The sequence below is a fragment of the Centruroides sculpturatus genome, unplaced genomic scaffold (assembly GCF_000671375.1).
Source record: "Centruroides sculpturatus isolate CEXI.00-Female unplaced genomic scaffold, Cexi_2.0 scaffold288, whole genome shotgun sequence".
Lineage (NCBI taxonomy): Eukaryota > Metazoa > Arthropoda > Arachnida > Scorpiones > Buthidae > Centruroides > Centruroides sculpturatus.
The window spans coordinates 661045-678936 of NW_019384547.1; the positions used below are offsets into that span (position 1 = coordinate 661045).

At 27.4% G+C, this 17892-nt stretch overlaps 2 protein-coding genes across 3 annotated transcripts in view; one reads left to right on the forward strand and one right to left on the reverse strand.

Moving 5' to 3' along the window:
• LOC111623542 (phospholipase ABHD3-like) overlaps positions 1-240 on the reverse strand; it is a 49067-nt gene extending 48827 nt beyond the window's left edge. The window contains exon 1 of the mRNA XM_023366152.1: positions 1-240. Within this exon, the coding sequence (XP_023221920.1) occupies positions 1-132 (132 nt within the window). The 5' untranslated portion in view covers positions 133-240.
• The window catches only part of LOC111623541 (sorting nexin-19-like), a 27946-nt gene continuing 10293 nt past the window's right edge, over positions 240-17892 (forward strand). The window contains exons 1-5 of one of the 2 annotated variants that reach the window (XM_023366149.1): positions 240-1042; positions 5777-6823; positions 10014-10161; positions 12934-13160; positions 14306-14515. In XM_023366149.1, the coding sequence (XP_023221917.1) occupies positions 419-1042; positions 5777-6823; positions 10014-10161; positions 12934-13160; positions 14306-14515 (2256 nt within the window). In that variant the 5' untranslated portion in view covers positions 240-418. The remainder of the gene's footprint in view (positions 1043-5776; positions 6824-10013; positions 10162-12933; positions 13161-14305; positions 14516-17892) is intronic. The other variant, XM_023366151.1, reaches the window with a different exon arrangement.

Sequence of the window (17892 nt, forward strand, 5' to 3'; positions counted from 1 at the left end):
CTTGGCTACATCGGCTAAATAATATAAAATGAAGACGATGCCAAAACTCAATATCAAAATAAGCCGAGGATTTGAATAATATAAAATGAGAGCGTAATCGATGGTGGAATTGGTAACACTTAGCGTCGTCATCTGTTGGCGGAAAAACTCAAAAATTTAAGGATAATTTAAAAAGTAATAATTGCTCTTTTTGTCTACTTTCTGCGGAATGAAAATTTACCGCAATCGCCGGTTGCATTTCGCCCGCAACGACCGAAAGAGGGCCCGTAGCGCACGTGCTGTTGATTATTTAGCGCGTAATTACTACTACTGCCACCTGCTGGAAGACAATCGAATCACACACGCCGGAACGAAGGACGTATGAGAAAAACTTTTGATTGCAATATTCGGGCGATTATGATTTTGTGGATTAACTGCGATGATCCGTCAAGTAATAAGTGTCTGCTTAATTATTGCGGCACTAATGCTTGCCGATAGGTATTTAGTTTTTATTGTAATATCGACCATATGCGGTTTATTCTCTTATCAGTGTACTTACAGAATTATTAAGTTTTGGTTAAGAAATTGCAGTATTAAATACCGTAGAAAGAGAGAGAACGGTCTTAAAACGCATTTAAACGAAATACAAAGTAATGCTTCGACCTCATTACAAACGCCCATTATCACGGTCGAAAACGTGAATACGCACGAAAGGACGTTGAATTGTAATAAATTCTGCGGCCTGAAATTCTCGGTGAAAGAAGAATTAAAAACTTTCGTTCGTCATATATCACGCCATTACATTCAGTGTTGGTACTATAAAATTTGTCAGAATGAAGATGTTCTTCAAGAATTTAATGATGTATTGGAAGATATCTTGGACACCGCTAACAATAATGTTATTAGAATGAATATAATTGATCTGTCCGAAAAAGTTATTTGTTTGTACGGTCGGCATTTCGATAATTATCTACGAGCTCTCGAAACGGTAAAGTCTAATTTGGGATGCGAATCTCCCGTCGATTGCGTCGGAATGGAGAACGAAATCAAGAATGCTTATAAGGTAACTTAAAAGAAATGGAAGATATGTAATTCTCTTTATCGTTTGGTTATGAGTAATGCATTGCCGTAAATACAAATGTAAGATAATTGCCGATAACTTTTTTGAAATTTAGTTATTCAAACAATGAATTGATAAATGTATTTGTATAAAGAATTAATACGTACATACTACTGTAAGTATGTCAATACTTGTAGTCGTATGTTGCGTTACGAGAATAATCGGTGTATGGATTACTGAAATATATAATATAATTTGCACGAAGTCTGAACTAATTTGGTTATTTCCTACGTTAAATTGTTAGCAATTTACATAAAAAAGAAGTAGGTTACCCATAATACGTAAAGAGAATTGTATATGCATTGACGATTCCTTATAGATATTGATTTACATGATTAAGAATACAATTAGTGTCTTTTTATGTACAGTACATAATATTTAATAGCTTGATTTCTTTTAATTATCTTAATAAATTGGTGTATTTTACCAGTTTATTAAAATCTGTTTCAATTGTAATAGTAAAATAGTGTGGTAATCATTTAGTATAATATATTATAGATATTGTGATAAATGATTATAGCAATATTTACCATATTTTAAGGCTTTTAAGATACAACTTTTGTCTAAAATATTACCCTGCATCTTATATGTGAAGTTGCCATCTCCTGTTGGCTAATGAATACTCCAAACAGCCTTCATTAGGCTACAGATAACTACCCTGCCCAACTCTTGAATAAAAATGTTATTATTTAATTAAATATATTACTGATCTTGCTGTTGTTTGCTAAAGCTAAGCAGCTTTTTCATGTATTCATGTAGAATATTTTAATGTTAAATTTTAATTATAAATGATTACTTATAAACAGTATTTTCTCCCGAACAAAGTGTATGTTCTAGTTTTACTCTTTTTTTTTTTTTAAATCAGAATACAGTAAAAAATTTGAGAGGTGAGAGCCAAAGTTGTGGGATGACTTTTAAACACACTAAATACTTTTTCCTAAACATTATGCACTGAAATGGGGGTGTGTCTTATATGCTGTGAAATATAATTATTATTTTTTGTAAGTAATTATCAAAATAAAAAAAGAAATATTTAACATAATAATACATATTAGTCCTAATAATTTTGAAATTATCCATGTATAAAATCAAAATTTATTATTATAATTACATATATATTTTTAATTGTATATTTATTTATTTTAACTAATAAAAAAGATGAGTATTCTATTAAACTATATACAATCAATCAAATATAAGTCAGTTGAGCTTAATTATTATATATTTGGAAATAAGCTTGTGCTTGATTACAAAAAATAGATGATTTTAGTATAAAATATTAATAAAAAATAAGTTCAGACTTGGTTTTGGACATTTATTTATTAAAAATTAAGAAATCTTATTTCAATGATTATAAAAATAATTGTCACATTTTCTTTATTTGTACTTCAATACTTCAAATTATTCTCATTCTTGTTGATTTCATCATCATTGCTATTTTCTGATTTTTCAGACAAGCTCTAACATTGAAAGTATAATATTAAGTTTTTCTTATGGCACTTGTAATCAACTTTTGTCTATTCTTGACTTCAAAACAATGTTTCTCATTTGATTTTCTTCTGTATTCCTTAACCTTTTGATGAGTTCTCCCATGAATATACATGATATATGTGGTGGGATCTTTACAGTAAGCGCGCGTGTGTGTGTGTGTGTATGTATATATACACATGGAAAAAATTTTCCATGTAGTTTTTGTAAGGTTTGCATAACATTTTCTAGCATAAAGACTGGTTTACAGGTTGCTCTGGGAGGAGAGAGCCACCTGTAAACCAGTCTTCATGCTAGAAAATTTTATGCAAACTTTGCAAAACTTAAAAATTCCATTTGAAAATAATGTTGTTACATTATTTTCAAATGGAGTTTTTAATACATTTTAATTAATCTGTTAATACACAGTGTTAATACATTTTATTAACACTGTGATATATTATAAAAGTGTAATAATCATGATGTTCTTTTAAAAAATAATTTTATTTGAATGGTGTAGTTAAACTTAAGATTTTCCTCCCAATTTGCACATAACTTAATCTGTTTTTTGCTCTTAGTTTTATAAGAGCTGGATAAATCTTTTTCTTCTAAAAGAAACTTTAAAGGATTATATCTAGGGTAGGTTTTCTAACTCCAGTACAATTAATTTTTTACTTATAAACCATATTGCATCACTTTTTGATGAATGATATTAATTTTTTTACCATCACAAACTAAAAATGCCCCATTAAAACTAATTGGGCTGAAATTTTAAAAAATTGTAGACTTATAAATTCCCACTGTTATCCATCTGTCTGTCTTTCCTTAATCTTGAGAATGGAGTTAGATGGACGAAAAGTGAGACCAGATATGAAAAGCTTAGTGGCAGGAGGCTCCAATTAACTATATATGAACTTCCGATACAAACCTGAAGTCATGTTCTTTCACTTTAAACATTTTCCTCTGAAAGGACCAGCATGACTTTGTTGCTAACAGGAAATGCATGATGTACAGAGGCAAGAAACTACTAATTTGAGGTGGGAAGTATATATTTTAAATTAAATATATTTAAAAAATATGATTAAAAATTGCAGTCTGGCATTATGATGATACCACAATAAATAATTGCTCGTTATATTTTGAATTATTTTTAGTTGCCATTTATACAGTGTGTTTTTACATAACAGGCCAATTTTGTTATGCTACCTTTTTTTGTATTAACACAGTTGTGATTTGACTGTTGTGTAGTTCAGCCACTAACAATTCATTGGGAATACTCAAAGAACAATTCATGATTTTTTTTTGTGTGTGTGTAAATGATATGCCTTTAAAGTTCACAATATAGCATGTAATCAAAAATGTTTAAACTCAGTATATATTGGAAGATTTACCAAAAACTGGAAGACCTTGTATAACATGTATGCCACAAAACATTCTTGCTGTAAGACAATGCTGGCAATAGAGCAAGAATCTCAATTTGACATTAGGCACATGAATCATGTAATGCTGCAAAACATTTTTTGCCTGAAATAAATCAACAAGCAATAGTGTTTGAAAAGGAACACTATTCCCAAAGGTGGGTCAAAAGTGAGTCCAAAATTTAGTGACTCAAAATTGCGGGTCAATTTCAGTTTGAGCAATCAAAAAATGATAATGAAAAGGGCTTACAAATTTTTCTTGAACTTTTTAATCTACATCAGAAAAAGAACAATAAATGTCATATAAGTGAAAAGAAAATAATAATTGATTATAATGGAAACAAATATTTTGTTTAATGAGAAATCTGCCAATGTTTAATTGTTGATAATTTTTTTTTATCTGAGGTTTATAATTAGGACCTTTAAGACTTTTAATAACAACTTTAGGACCCTGCTTTTGCACTACATATGCAAAGTTTTGAAATTATTAAATATTCCTTTATATTTTATAAAAATTTATTTCTAAATATTCAATGCAAATATCTTGAAATCATTATTGGTTCACTACCACTTGTCTATTGCATATATGGTTTCAAAAGAACTGTTGCCACACTGTACACAGCTTATACTATTAATATCAAATTGGTGATATCAACTGGCTCACTGTTCACCTGATTTGACGACGATTAATTTTTTCTTTGGGACTAGTTAAATGAAAGGGTTTACAGTAACAAGCCAATAACAATTCAACAGCTTAAAGACAACATTTATCAATAAATCCAACAAATTAACCAGAAAATGGTTAATTTATTGGATTTCTTGTGACTAGCTGAAATGTAATGATAAATGTGATTGGAAGAATACATATTTGTGCTACATGTAAAGGGGCTATTTGGCTGATATTATTTTTCTTACTTTATGTTAAGAGTAAAATAAATGATCTATATAAACAAACTTGTTTCATTTCAAAGTAAAGTAAAATTGACCTGTTATATAATAAACATCTTGTATATGCAAAATTTGAAAAAAATTAATTATATCACTTTTAAAAATTAAAGATTTTTAAAGTTATGAAGAATATTACAATAATAATACTAGTATCATAAAAAATTTAACTTGATAGTTTTAAATTTCCAATAAAACAATAATAGATTTTACATAAAATAATATCAAACGCAGTAAGAACTGCATCAAGTTATTTGAAACACAAAAGTACAGAAAACAGTTTGATTAACACTAATTTATAGTATCAGTTATGGTTTTTATTGAATAATATAATTTTTTCACATTATTTAAGGAAATAGTAATTTTATATTATTAGAATGTAATGAACATAGAGTAGACTCTCTTATCTGGACTGATTAAAGACAACCAAAAACTTTCAAAAATATTGTACACTATTCCAGATCTTGCCTTTCCATACCGTAAGTATATACACTTTTTAATTTTCTTTATTAAGGTTGCATTGGAGTTCATAGAAGGACACAATGAATTAGCCAACACCGATGTGATAATGATGAGTCATTGGCATGTGTAGCAGCTTGTCAGTGAATCAAGAAAACAAAACTAACACAGTACTTTCAAAATTAATTGTAATTATCAAAAATAAGCATCAAAGTCAAAAACATTTTTTATACATACAGTAGACACATGTGTTACAGTTTATATTATACATTATTCTATTTTATAATTTTGTTAATTATATAACAATTTTTGAATTCAATAAAACAATGATTATAAATTTTTAACACAAAAAAGAGAGAAAATTTATTTAATGAATAATTTTTTTTAGATGACTCATCCAGCATTGACAGATCAAGTGACAGAATGGTGCTATTTGAAAAGTATCGTGGCAAATATAATTGATTTGCTTTGGCCTCAAGAATTTCTTGGTTGTCAAGTTGCTTATAATATGCTAGAAGAAATATTAACTAAAAATGTTCTTTATCCATTAGTTGACATGTTTTCCAATCCTGAATGGTTAAATGAAATGATAATATTACTTTTATCTGATGATGATTTTGTTAAAAGGAAACATTTTAGTAATCGAAAAACACACAAGACTGATGATTCTGAAATATCGGAAACTGTACTGTCAGAAACACGACAATTTCATAGAAAGTGGAGTGAAATTCCAAAAGGAATTTCTCATATTGCGTTTGATAATTCAATATGCTCTAGAAGTGTACGCAGACATTCTGATAGTAATATTGGGCATCTTGAAATTTGCCAAAATACATTTAATTTTCCATTATCAGATAATTATCTTACTGTTTCTAATGATCCATTTGCTTCTCATGAATTACCAAATTACTGTCAAGGCAGCAAAAATTTAACAATTAACATTAATTCTCATAATAAATCCATGCAAGAATCTGACTGGGAAGTGTGGAGTGGTGAATTTAATGAATATGGAGATGTAGTTAAAATTTATCCACATGATTTTTTTAGAATAAAATCACAATCAAGCCAAAATATAGAAAATATCCATTATACAGAAAGTTCAAGAAAAAATAATAAGGATTTAGAATCTCCAGATATCAGTTTGAAAAGATCACAAAGTGTTGATTGTCTCTCTCATTTAACCCCTCCGTTATCACATGTAGTTTCATTAAGTGGTTCTAGTTCTAATTTAGATGCAGTCAGGACAAATTTATCAAAACTAGTGTTAATGAATATGCCTGATTTGCAAAGAAAAGAAAGTAATAGTACAGATGTTGAAGAAGCAGAAGAAGCAACTGAAACTGCTTGGTCTGATTTATTTAGTGATATACAAATTTTAGAAACAGAAAAACAGGAAGAACCTGGAAGAGGTCCATATATTTTATATTGTATTCAGGTAAATAGTATATTCAGTAAATGTAATAGTATTAATGTAATGTAAATAGTGTATTAAGTAAATGTAGTAATAACTATTCTTTTCAAAAAACCCAAAATTATTCTTTATACAAATTAAAATATTTTGAAAATAATTTTAATATATATTTCAAACACAATTATACTTTTAAAATATGAACAATGCAAATTATTCGTGACAACTGACAAGCTAGAGACTGGAAACACAAAATAGATAAAAAATTCTGTTGCACGGCTGAGAATTTATTTTGCCATTCAATGAATAATAAGTTAAATAACATAAATTATTTTATAAATATAATGTAAATGCTAAGAGGTAAGAAAAATAAATAAAATTTTGGCATTAATACTAACAATATAAAAAAAGTTTTTATGATAAAAGTACTGAAAATTAGTGTAATTATTTTATATAAAAAAATGCTAGTAATAGATTAGATTTTTTTAAAACCTTAAAGAAATATCCTCTTTTTGCACAGTAGATATGTTCTAAAGAATGCTGCATTAAAAAAAAATCATGTAAAAAAGTACAGTACATACATCCTGTATAAAAATGCTTGATAAGATCCACAAGCTCTCTTTATTCTAATGTTATTTATCATTAACAATATTTGTACATAAATATAGTAAACATAAAATCAACATAAGTATTTTCTAATGTATGGTACATACTATACTATGTTTAAAAGATATTTGAATAAGAAGAGTAATTTATTTTTGTAATTGAAAATTAAGGCAATACAATGTTTGAATCCTTTTTCCTCTTTAAATCCTTTCATTCCATCCAGGAACCACAAACAGCAGGCAACTTGAAGTGAAACTTCTAAAATTAACAGAAAACACTATCGAAAAACTTCCATGCATTAAAAATGCTAGTGATAGTGTGATGATTTTGATAGTGTTTGTCTGTTATCTTTAGAAGTTTTACTTCAAGTTGCCTACTGTTTCTGGTTCCTGGAAGGAATGAAAAGGATTTAGAGGAAAAAGGACTCGAACATTGTTTGTATTGCCTTAATTTTCAATTATAAAAATAAATTACTCAGTTAAAATAATCCTGGGCTTATGAATAATTATATAAATAAACTCTTGATTTAGAAAGATGTAGTTTTAAAATCACTCTTTCAATTAAAAGAGTAACTTTTTTAACAATAACACAATTTTTCAAAAAGGTTAAATTTAAAAATTTTCAAATAAACTGGCTTTTTTCTGTCTAAAAAAAATCAATCATGTGAAAAGAGGATTAGTTTTCTTTTATCAACTGTATTATTTCAAAGTCACATCAAAATAAATCATGTAAAAATAATAGATGTAAAAATACTTTTATAAAGAATAATTTTTTAGTGAATGAATGAAAATGAAAATAAATCTGATATAAATACTAACAAAGCATTTAATTAATTTACAGAATTAATAATTTGTTAATGATATTTTTTTTTTTTTTGAAATAGACTGCTATATTACAATAAACAAACTTATGTGAAAAATTTTTTAGCTAATTAACAGCACTTGATGTAATTCATTCAAGTAAATTAATGTGCATTTGAGTGGAATAATTTATTGCTTTAAAGCAATGTTGCTATTATTTTAAATCAGATATATGCAAATTTATAAATTTGCTTCTGAAAAATTCTAATTTTATTCCTATATCAGTCATATTCATTTAGAATAAACTACTTAAAATATTTTAAAATTTAAATTAATGGAATTAACATTATGAATATGAATTAAGTAGTCAGGGGATATTGACCAGAAAAGGAAATATTCTTATGTTGAATTTACTAATTTACTGGGAAATATTCTTATAAATATGAGTACAGTGGATTTGCCTTAAAAGGAACACCAATAAAGCAAATTCTCACATTAAAATGAAATTTGCTGTTGTCCTGGCAAAATGTCATTGTCACAGTGTTAATTTGTAAATGATAGTGATATTTTATCAGATTTTGCTAAACCAAACTGTAAATTATCTTCACAACTACCAAGAAATAACCCTATCTCCAATAATGGTTGCTTTTTACACTTCTCTATGGTAAATAATAAAATATACACATCAATTGAAACCTGATATCTTAAGCAAATATACCTACAACTGTTGTAAATGATTGGGCTAAATTTTAGATATATTGCTACAATCATATATCCAAAATTTTGCCTGATCATTTACGGCAGTTGTAGGTGTATGTGAATAATAAAAAGTGGTATGTATTAAATGTTCCATTTTGAGTAGAATATATTTTATTTTTCCAGTAAGAAAGATGGGTTCAATATCTGATTGTACAGCAATTCAAACATTTGATTTTAGCAGACCATTCTGCTATACTCAGAATATATGGGTTAAAGTTTAAGGATGCTCACTCCTTTAAATGAATGTAGTCCCAGGCAAATGTGCTAGTCTGCTTAATGAGGAATAAATACAATGAAGCCAGGTTTGGCTACTTACTTTGCTCCAAATTTGGCTCCTTTTTTGCTCTTTTAGTGGCAAAAATATTTTCTACTTTTTCAAGCAATCTTCAACAGAAAAATTCACAGATTTCTTTTAGCTTTGTTTTATTTAATCACTCTGATATACTGCTCCATACTTAAACAGCAAATACAATCATCTCCTAATTTTGTTTGATGTGAAAATCATTTATGACATTAATTTGTTTTTGTAAATTAATTAAACTGTACTAAGTAAAGTAATCAAAATATTTTAATTTAGATTTTGATTGACTATTAAGCCTTAATACCCTAAATTATTAACTAATTAATTATTGAATGTTATAATCCATATGCTACTTACTGCCTTTAAACGATTTTATACAAAAAATTATTTTCTTCTTATTTTTTTTATTTATTCCTAATTTAATTTCTTAACAGTAAACTTTATGCTCTATACAAGTAGTAAACACATATTGATTTTTTTTAAATTCAATTTTAATGACAGATGTCTTGGATAACTTTTTTGATCACTGTACAGTAATTTATATTTTTAAATGTTCAGTAAAAAAATAATGAAAAAAATATTATAATAAAATTGTGTTTTATTTATTGTTTTAAATAATTGAAAAATTACATATATATTAGTGTTGTTGTTATAAAATTATTGAATAGTTATTTATTATAAAAATAATTTTTATTTTTAATAGTGAAACATTACAATATATTAATCATCAAATTTAATATTTTACTTTTAGTATAATGCTTTATTTGTTCATAATAATGAAGAAAACAATAAATCTCAATTTATGAAGCATAAGATGACTGTTAAAAGAAGATTTCGAGAATTTTTGGCTTTACAAGGGAGATTAGAAGAAAACTCAAAATTGAAGAAATATATGAAAAGTACGTCTAAAAACAAATTTTAATTAAATAAAAATGAAAGTTTTTTATATTATCTAATTACAGTAGAGCCTCGAAAACTCAGCCTAATGTGGACCGAAGGGTGGCCGAGTTTGTGAAAATGCCAGGTTATCGGGAATGGGGTTAAAAAGAATAAGTATGAGTGTTTTTTCAGAAAATACTGTACTGTACTTGTATGTATTGTTTACTTGAGAATACAACAGAAAATAAACTGCCCAAATACCCTTAAACAAAGGAAAAGTACATCTTTTATGAAGGCATAGAGCCTTTACTACATGAAAATGAAAATTAATGAATACACTGTACAGTAATTTACCTGATAAGACAGACCTCAGAAAAATACTTTGAGGCATAAAGCTGTCTTTATCATGAAAATTAATTAACTAAGGATTTTTTTGTCCTGCCAGGGTGTGGCCGAGTTATTCGGAGTGCCGGGTTATCGAGTGCCGAGTTTTCAAGGCTCTACTGTAATTAGGAAAACTTTTGAGTAACTTTCAGTAAACTTGCATATGAATTAATTTTTTACATCTTGTTTAAATTATAAATTATAACTCATTGATATACAGTCTCTCCTTGACTTACAAAGGGGTTATGTTCTGAAAAACACATTGTAAATCGAAAATAAATAAATAAAAATTAGGCTATATATAAGGTTATACAGTATGTAATGTGAATTTGGGCTATTATTATGATAGCCCAAACTCGTGGATATGGATAATTGCCATAACTGACATGCTTAGATATTATCTTAAATTTCTCATTGAGACACAGCGGGGCATTTTACAGACATACTGAGCATACTATATAATACAAGAAGATATAAGATGTTAAAAAAGGTCTTAAGAAAGATCATTAATGCATCAGTAGAGCAGCTTGAATTCAAATTCTGTTTTCTCATGCTTCCACTTCACTTGCATTGGCCATTGTATGTGCAAATATCATATGTCAAAACATCATAATTCAAACAGTATCTGTATAATGTGTGTGTTTCTATATAATCATGACAGTTGTAAATAAGTCCTATATATTAGTTTATAAAGTAAAATACTGCAAAATTAATTTTAAAAGTAGTGAAAGGAAAAAATCAGACTGAAGATATTTGTATGATAACTATGGGATACACTTTAATGGAGTATGTAAACAACCATTATATGATTACAAATACTTTTGAGTTTTTCACTCATTTTCAGGAAAAATGAACAAGAACCTGAAAACAATGTAACAGTTATTTATATACTCCAATTAAAGTATATCTCATAGTTTAAATTTAGTTGTGGTGTTAGTTTATTAATTTGTTTGATAAGTTAGTAAATGATAAGTAAAAATTTTGTTTGGATGAGAGAGAAGACATTTTTTATCAAAATCTTTATTTCTTTAGTAATTTTTGACATTCAATTTTTTCTGTGATATTTTCTATCATAAGTTTAATAAAAATTTTAATATCAATAGATGCAGGTTAATAAGTTTTAGGAAAAAGGAATGGTTAATATAAACAGTAGCTCAGTGAAGAGTTTTCGAAACATTAGCACACTATTGGATTTAGATTTAAATTGAATTTGTTTAATCAATTTAAATGATATAATAACTTTTCCTTAAAAGTGGACAAATTTTTTGCAAAAAAAGAGAATAAAGTGCTATCAGATAAGGACATTAAACATCTGAAATTTAATCCATCTTACATTTCTTGATTGATAAAATTAAAACAAAAAGGTTTGGATTTTTGATCTGATAGAAAATAGTTTTAAAACTGTAAATTTAGGATTCAGAATTGTTTTAAGTGTATTTTTATATTATGTAGGTTAATAATGCAAGTTAAAATTCTGAAAATATTTCTTACATAAGTTTTGTTTTCTATAAATAAATTGATGATGCTTGAAAATTTGTGCAGATAAAGGAAAATTTCTAAGTTATTTTTAAAATCAAACAAAATGATGTAACAGTAATAAAATTTTTAGCTCTTGACCTTGCAAAGAATGAGCTGTCATGGAAAAAAAATTTTTTGCATTTAACTTCCAAAAAATTTGGCTATCTTTTTAAGTATAATTTTGGAAATGAATTCTTTAGATTTAAAATTTTTTTTATTTTCTTATTAAATAATAATATATTTAATATTTGGTATTAAAATTAAAACATTAGTAAATAAGTATATATTTTTAAGCATTAATAGTAAAATACATAAATAAGAACTCAACAAACCCAATTTTTGTTGAGTTCTTGTTTATGAACTGTACATACACAAAAAGATTCACTGCACAGATAGCAGAAATTGACTAATAGATCATTTGAAATAATACTTGCAATTATTCAAATGAGGTATAAAGTTTATAAAGTAGTTATTTAGTCCTGAAAATGGTCAGATCTGAAAAATATGCAGTAAAAATTATAAACACATAAAATATGCATCATCAGACAACATTAATTTGATCCACTTGATCCAAAATTGTGTTTATATCAAGGTTTCAACACCATAGTATTTAAGGAAAAATATGTATGTGCATACATGCCTGGTTATTACACATGTATATAACACAAAAATTATAATAGACTAATTCAAATATTTTGTGTGTATGTTTGCAATTTACAGAAAGACATAAAAATGCATCATTTTTTTCCTCCTTTTTTATTTTTATCATTTCCTTATTATTAAAGGTTTAACAATTCATTGTCATTTTTTAAGGAAAAAACAGATACTTGTTTATTTTAATGTGTTTAATTTTATAAATAATAATTTATACTACTGACTTTTTAATTTAGAAATTAAAGGTCCCAATAAGTGGCTAGGGTCGTTGCTCTTTCCAATGGATAAAAAAACTGTTGAAGAACGACGACAATTTTTAGAGAAATATTTACAAGAGCTTTGTTCATGTAAAGCCATAGCGGCATCTTCTGAGTTGCAAGAATTTTTAGCTTATGGAGGAGATGCTAGTATTGCTTATGTTAGAAGAATAGCTGAAAATATCGGTGTTCCAAGAATTGATAAAGTAAGTATTTTTTTAATATATATAATAATTTATTTATTTTATATAAAAGTTGTGTTTTTAAGTATTTGATATCATTTTTATGTTACATAACTATTTACTACATTATAATTCACTATTGTCCTATTTATTATGAAGAATAATGAAAAAATTTAAGAAAGTGTTAAAATAGCATTTGCATATAAATGCTATTTATTTTTATATTTTTCTTTTCTACACAACCAAAAATAAAAATATTTATGAATATTGTTTCTACATCATATTAAATTTTAAACATAAAAAAAATCTATTTTACATAAATTAATTGTAACAAATTTTAATTTAATTGATGATAATTATTTTAATATAAGTAATTATAAGTATAAAAAAATTTCAATTACAGTTAACATTATATATTGTGAATAGATTTATTGTACTTTTTTCCCCACAAGTTATGTGTGTTTAAAAGGCAATTTGAAAGGAGGTGCAGGTTATATGCCAATTTTAAATCACAATTAAAAACTAATCAAACAGCCTTTCTTTTACCTGAAACCATTAAGAGGGTATTTAAAGAACATGAAAAATTATTTGTGTGCCACAAGCACATGCTCCTGCCATCATAATTTTTTCTGAAACCATTAAAGGCTTGTCCATGTTTTAATTGATGTTGAATATTTCTATTTGAATCTTGAAAGCTAATAAATTTCCACTAATTATTGCTTATCTCCATAATAGTGTCACTTCAAAGAACTTTCATGGTTAAGACATAATGCAATAATTAACATTCTAATAAGCCTATAAACTTGCTTGTTTTCATTACTATAGAATGAATTTTGATGATTAAAAATAATTATATACATTTAAAACAATAGTTTTTAGCAACATTTTAATGTTTGAAGTGGTCTCTTCTAAACTGCATGTCAGTAAGGTCATTCTTTCAAGGGTTGCTGCAGAGGCACAGGATATATGATTGGCAGGTTAAGTGAAGATTAATATTTCTGTCCTAGCAAGTTTCTGCAGATTATATATTATTCTGTTATCTGCACAAAATTATGGTAATTGAAATTTTCTATCAGTTATGAGATATGTTTTTAAATGGAATATCAACTTTTAATAAAATAGGTTAAAATGCTTTATTTTCTAAAAATAAATTTAAATCAATTTTGTAGATGCTATATAAAGGAGTAATGGGAGCAATTGATCTGATTAAAACTGCCCTTCCTGCTACAGGACCACAAGATGAGATAAATGAGAAGCCTTTATCAATACAGAATATAAAAAGTATTCCACATAAACCCTCTCTTTTTTTACCTGTTTTTGGCAAATCAAAAGTTGACAGTTCACAGCAACACATGGAAGTAAAATTTGTTGATAATCAAGTAAGTAATTTTTACAAATATGTATTATTAAAACATATTTTAAAACTTTATTTCTACTTTCCTGAACATTTTACTAAAAAGCAAAATATTAAATAAGGATGATGCCTTCTCATTAAAAGAAATATATTAGTTTTAATTTATTGATACTAAATATTGTTTAGTGAAATATTTAAATTGAAGTTCCTTGTTAATCATAATTAAATTTTTTTTTATTAATATCAGTCTGTTATGACTATAATCTATTAATAGGACTTATTATACTGATTTAACTTGTAGATGAAACTAGAGAGATTGAATCAGTTTCTTGGTTCAAATGAATAAACTTTTATTTACACCTGTAAACAAATTTTCTTGTATTTTGGACCTTTTCATCCCTTCCCAGCAGGTGTTTTATTAATTACATTTTTTATATACTTTATATGGCTTATACAAACTTATGCATGATTCTTTCAAGCTTTTCCCTTTTTTGAAGGAAAAAACTTCAAATATACATTGCTTATCTCTTCTAATTTTTTATTTTTTAGCTTTTTATTTTCTTTTCCTTTCTATTTTCTGTATTTCTTTTACTCCTGTATTTCTTTTTGGCTGTATGTTTTGCCTTAAGGAGGAATAATGGAACCATACCTTTGTCCTGTTGTATATACCAACCAACTCCAACAATCTTTAAAGCTATAAAATAGCATTCTTTAGAGCCCTTACAAAAAGAGTCTACACCCATTGCACTAAAGCAGAACTGAATCACATTGCAGATGTACTGTAGCTACAGCATATCACTAACTTATAGACTTAGTCTATAAGTTAGCCCTCAGGCATGAGACAAGGGGAACATGACCTGACTATGCAGAGTGGTGCTTGCACAGATAATGCATCACTACAAGAGCCTGTTTGAGATTAACTTAGACATGACTGTCATATGTTTAAGTTTATTAGAAACAAGAAAGATCTGATTGACTCCAGCAGAACACCTGCGCATATCCTATTGGTTAATCTTTGGTTTTAAATTTGAATTTCTATAGAGTTCTTCTGCACATTATATTTTTGAACATTGAAGGCTGGGACATTCCATTTCTCAAAATTTGTATCATATTTTTGCAATTGACCAGTGTGCTGCATGTAACCAGGGGAGAACACAATGCTGGAAACCCTGGGTTACTGGAATGCTGGTTAAACTGTGATTAAAAAATAAAATTAATCAGATCTAACAAAACTAATTGTTAAAGAAAACATTTTTTGGAGTACAACAAAGTAATAACTTTGTAATTTGACTGTCTTACAACTAGAAAGAGTGTTGGTTTACTGGGCAATAAAATAATTAGCATCTTTTTGACATTAGTAGTAGTTAGTCAGTGTGGACTGCACTGACAATATACTCTGACCTTAGAAAATAACACCTTCCTCTCAAATTTCACACAAAATAGATGTCAATCATGTAAGTTAAGATAATTTACAGTGAGTTTTTGAAATTTAATGTTTATTTTTGCATTTTTGAATTAAATTACAATAAAACAAACAAAAAATGCACTTTTGGCATTCTGTCAGTATTTTACATCATTAGAAAGAAGACATAAGTGAAGAAATTATACATCTAATCTTAATTTTTGATGTAATGCTGAGTTTCCCAATTTTAAAATAAAAACTTGCATCTGTGAATTTCATCTGCCCTCTGGAGAGAGATATATAACATCACCTAAACTGGCATGCNAATTAAATACCAGCTTTTTAGTTTTTTGAGTAATTTTGTTTTTCATCTTCCTTATTGAAGTTAATTTTAATCTTTATTAATTCTTAAAATTTAATATCATTATCAATTTTTATTCAGTAAACTTTTGGTACAGTAGAACTTGGTTAAGTTCTTCAAGCAACCAATTTAAACAACTTAAGTGAGAAAGTTTTCTTTCAATGATCTATATTTTAATTAACAATGATAGATTCCTTGTATTTCAGTGAATTAGGCTTAAACAGTATCTGTTTATTTAGATATTTGTCTAATGTAGCCTGCTTCATCCATTTTTTTTTACATAAAATATTACAGCTGTCCCTTGATAATCCGACAAGTATAGGACCAAAGGGATGTCAGATTACCAAAAGTGTCCGGATTACCAAAAGTGATTATATATTTGGCATTGTTTTGCTAGCAGTAGCCTACAGTATTCTCTACTCCAACTGTTCAAACAGAACTGCTTGCAGAAAACATACGAAATGTGTGTCATCGTGTAAGAATTGGGTGGGGAGATTCATGTCACGACATGCTTCTGTGCAAGCAGACACATAACGGGGACGGGTACCTTGACGGGAGGTGCGTTGGACTACTGAGCATGTTGGATTACAAAATGTCTGACTTTCAAGGGACAGCTGTATATATTAACTCTTTAAACCTGAAATCAGTCAAAACCAGCCTTATCTGTTAAAAATGAAATCAGTCTATTGAAAAGTTGTTAAACTGGTTTTACTGTACAAGTTCTCATTGTAGCTGGAGGGGTAAAACAATGTAGTCATTAGCAAAAGAGATAAAGTAAGTATTCAAAGTTCAAAGAGTTAAAGTAAAACCTCTCTAAATAAAACTGTTTTAACTTGAAGCTATCAAGAGCTCTTGGTCACGGTATATTCAGGATTCCTATACACTTGAAAAGTCAGGGATTTTCATTAGTGTTCAGAAAAAGTCATGGAATGTCAGGAAAATTGTCAAAAAGTCAGGAAATTTGCTTCCTTGTCTGCCTTGTTGATTTTTTGCTGACAATGTTTGACTAAGTGTAGCCATCTGCAGGCAGCAAGAAGTAATGTGGTGCAATACAACTTATGAAAAGGGGTGCAGAATATTTTTGGGACCCAAAATTTCTCCCAAAACATTTTTCCAAAAAAATTACAAAGTGCACAAAATGATAAATAGTTTAAATGTTATCATTTTTCATTTCAATAATTTTGATTGTGTAACAAAACAATTTCTGATTTTTTTTCAGTTTATTAATATTTTATAAAGTTCAGGAAATTTATTGAAAGATAAATTTAATAAATACAGTAAAACCTGTCTGTGGTGACCACACATGATTCCTTTCAAAAAAATAATCTTTTAGACAGGTGGTCATCCATACCATATTTCCACACGTATTTTGTGCACTTTTTAGCCATTTCTACTAAGCAAAATTTGAGCTATAAGCAAATTTTTTTTGACGATAGCACTATGTTGGTATTTTATTCTTATCAGATAACTCAATTAACAGGAGTCATCGTAATTTCATAAGACAGATTTAATACCAATATTTTAATGATTAATATAGTATTTGCATTTTCTTGATTATAATGCACACTTTTTTTTTTCTGACTTAATTAATTCAACTTGGTTCTCTTCATTTGCTCTTCAGTTACGTGTATTACATCAT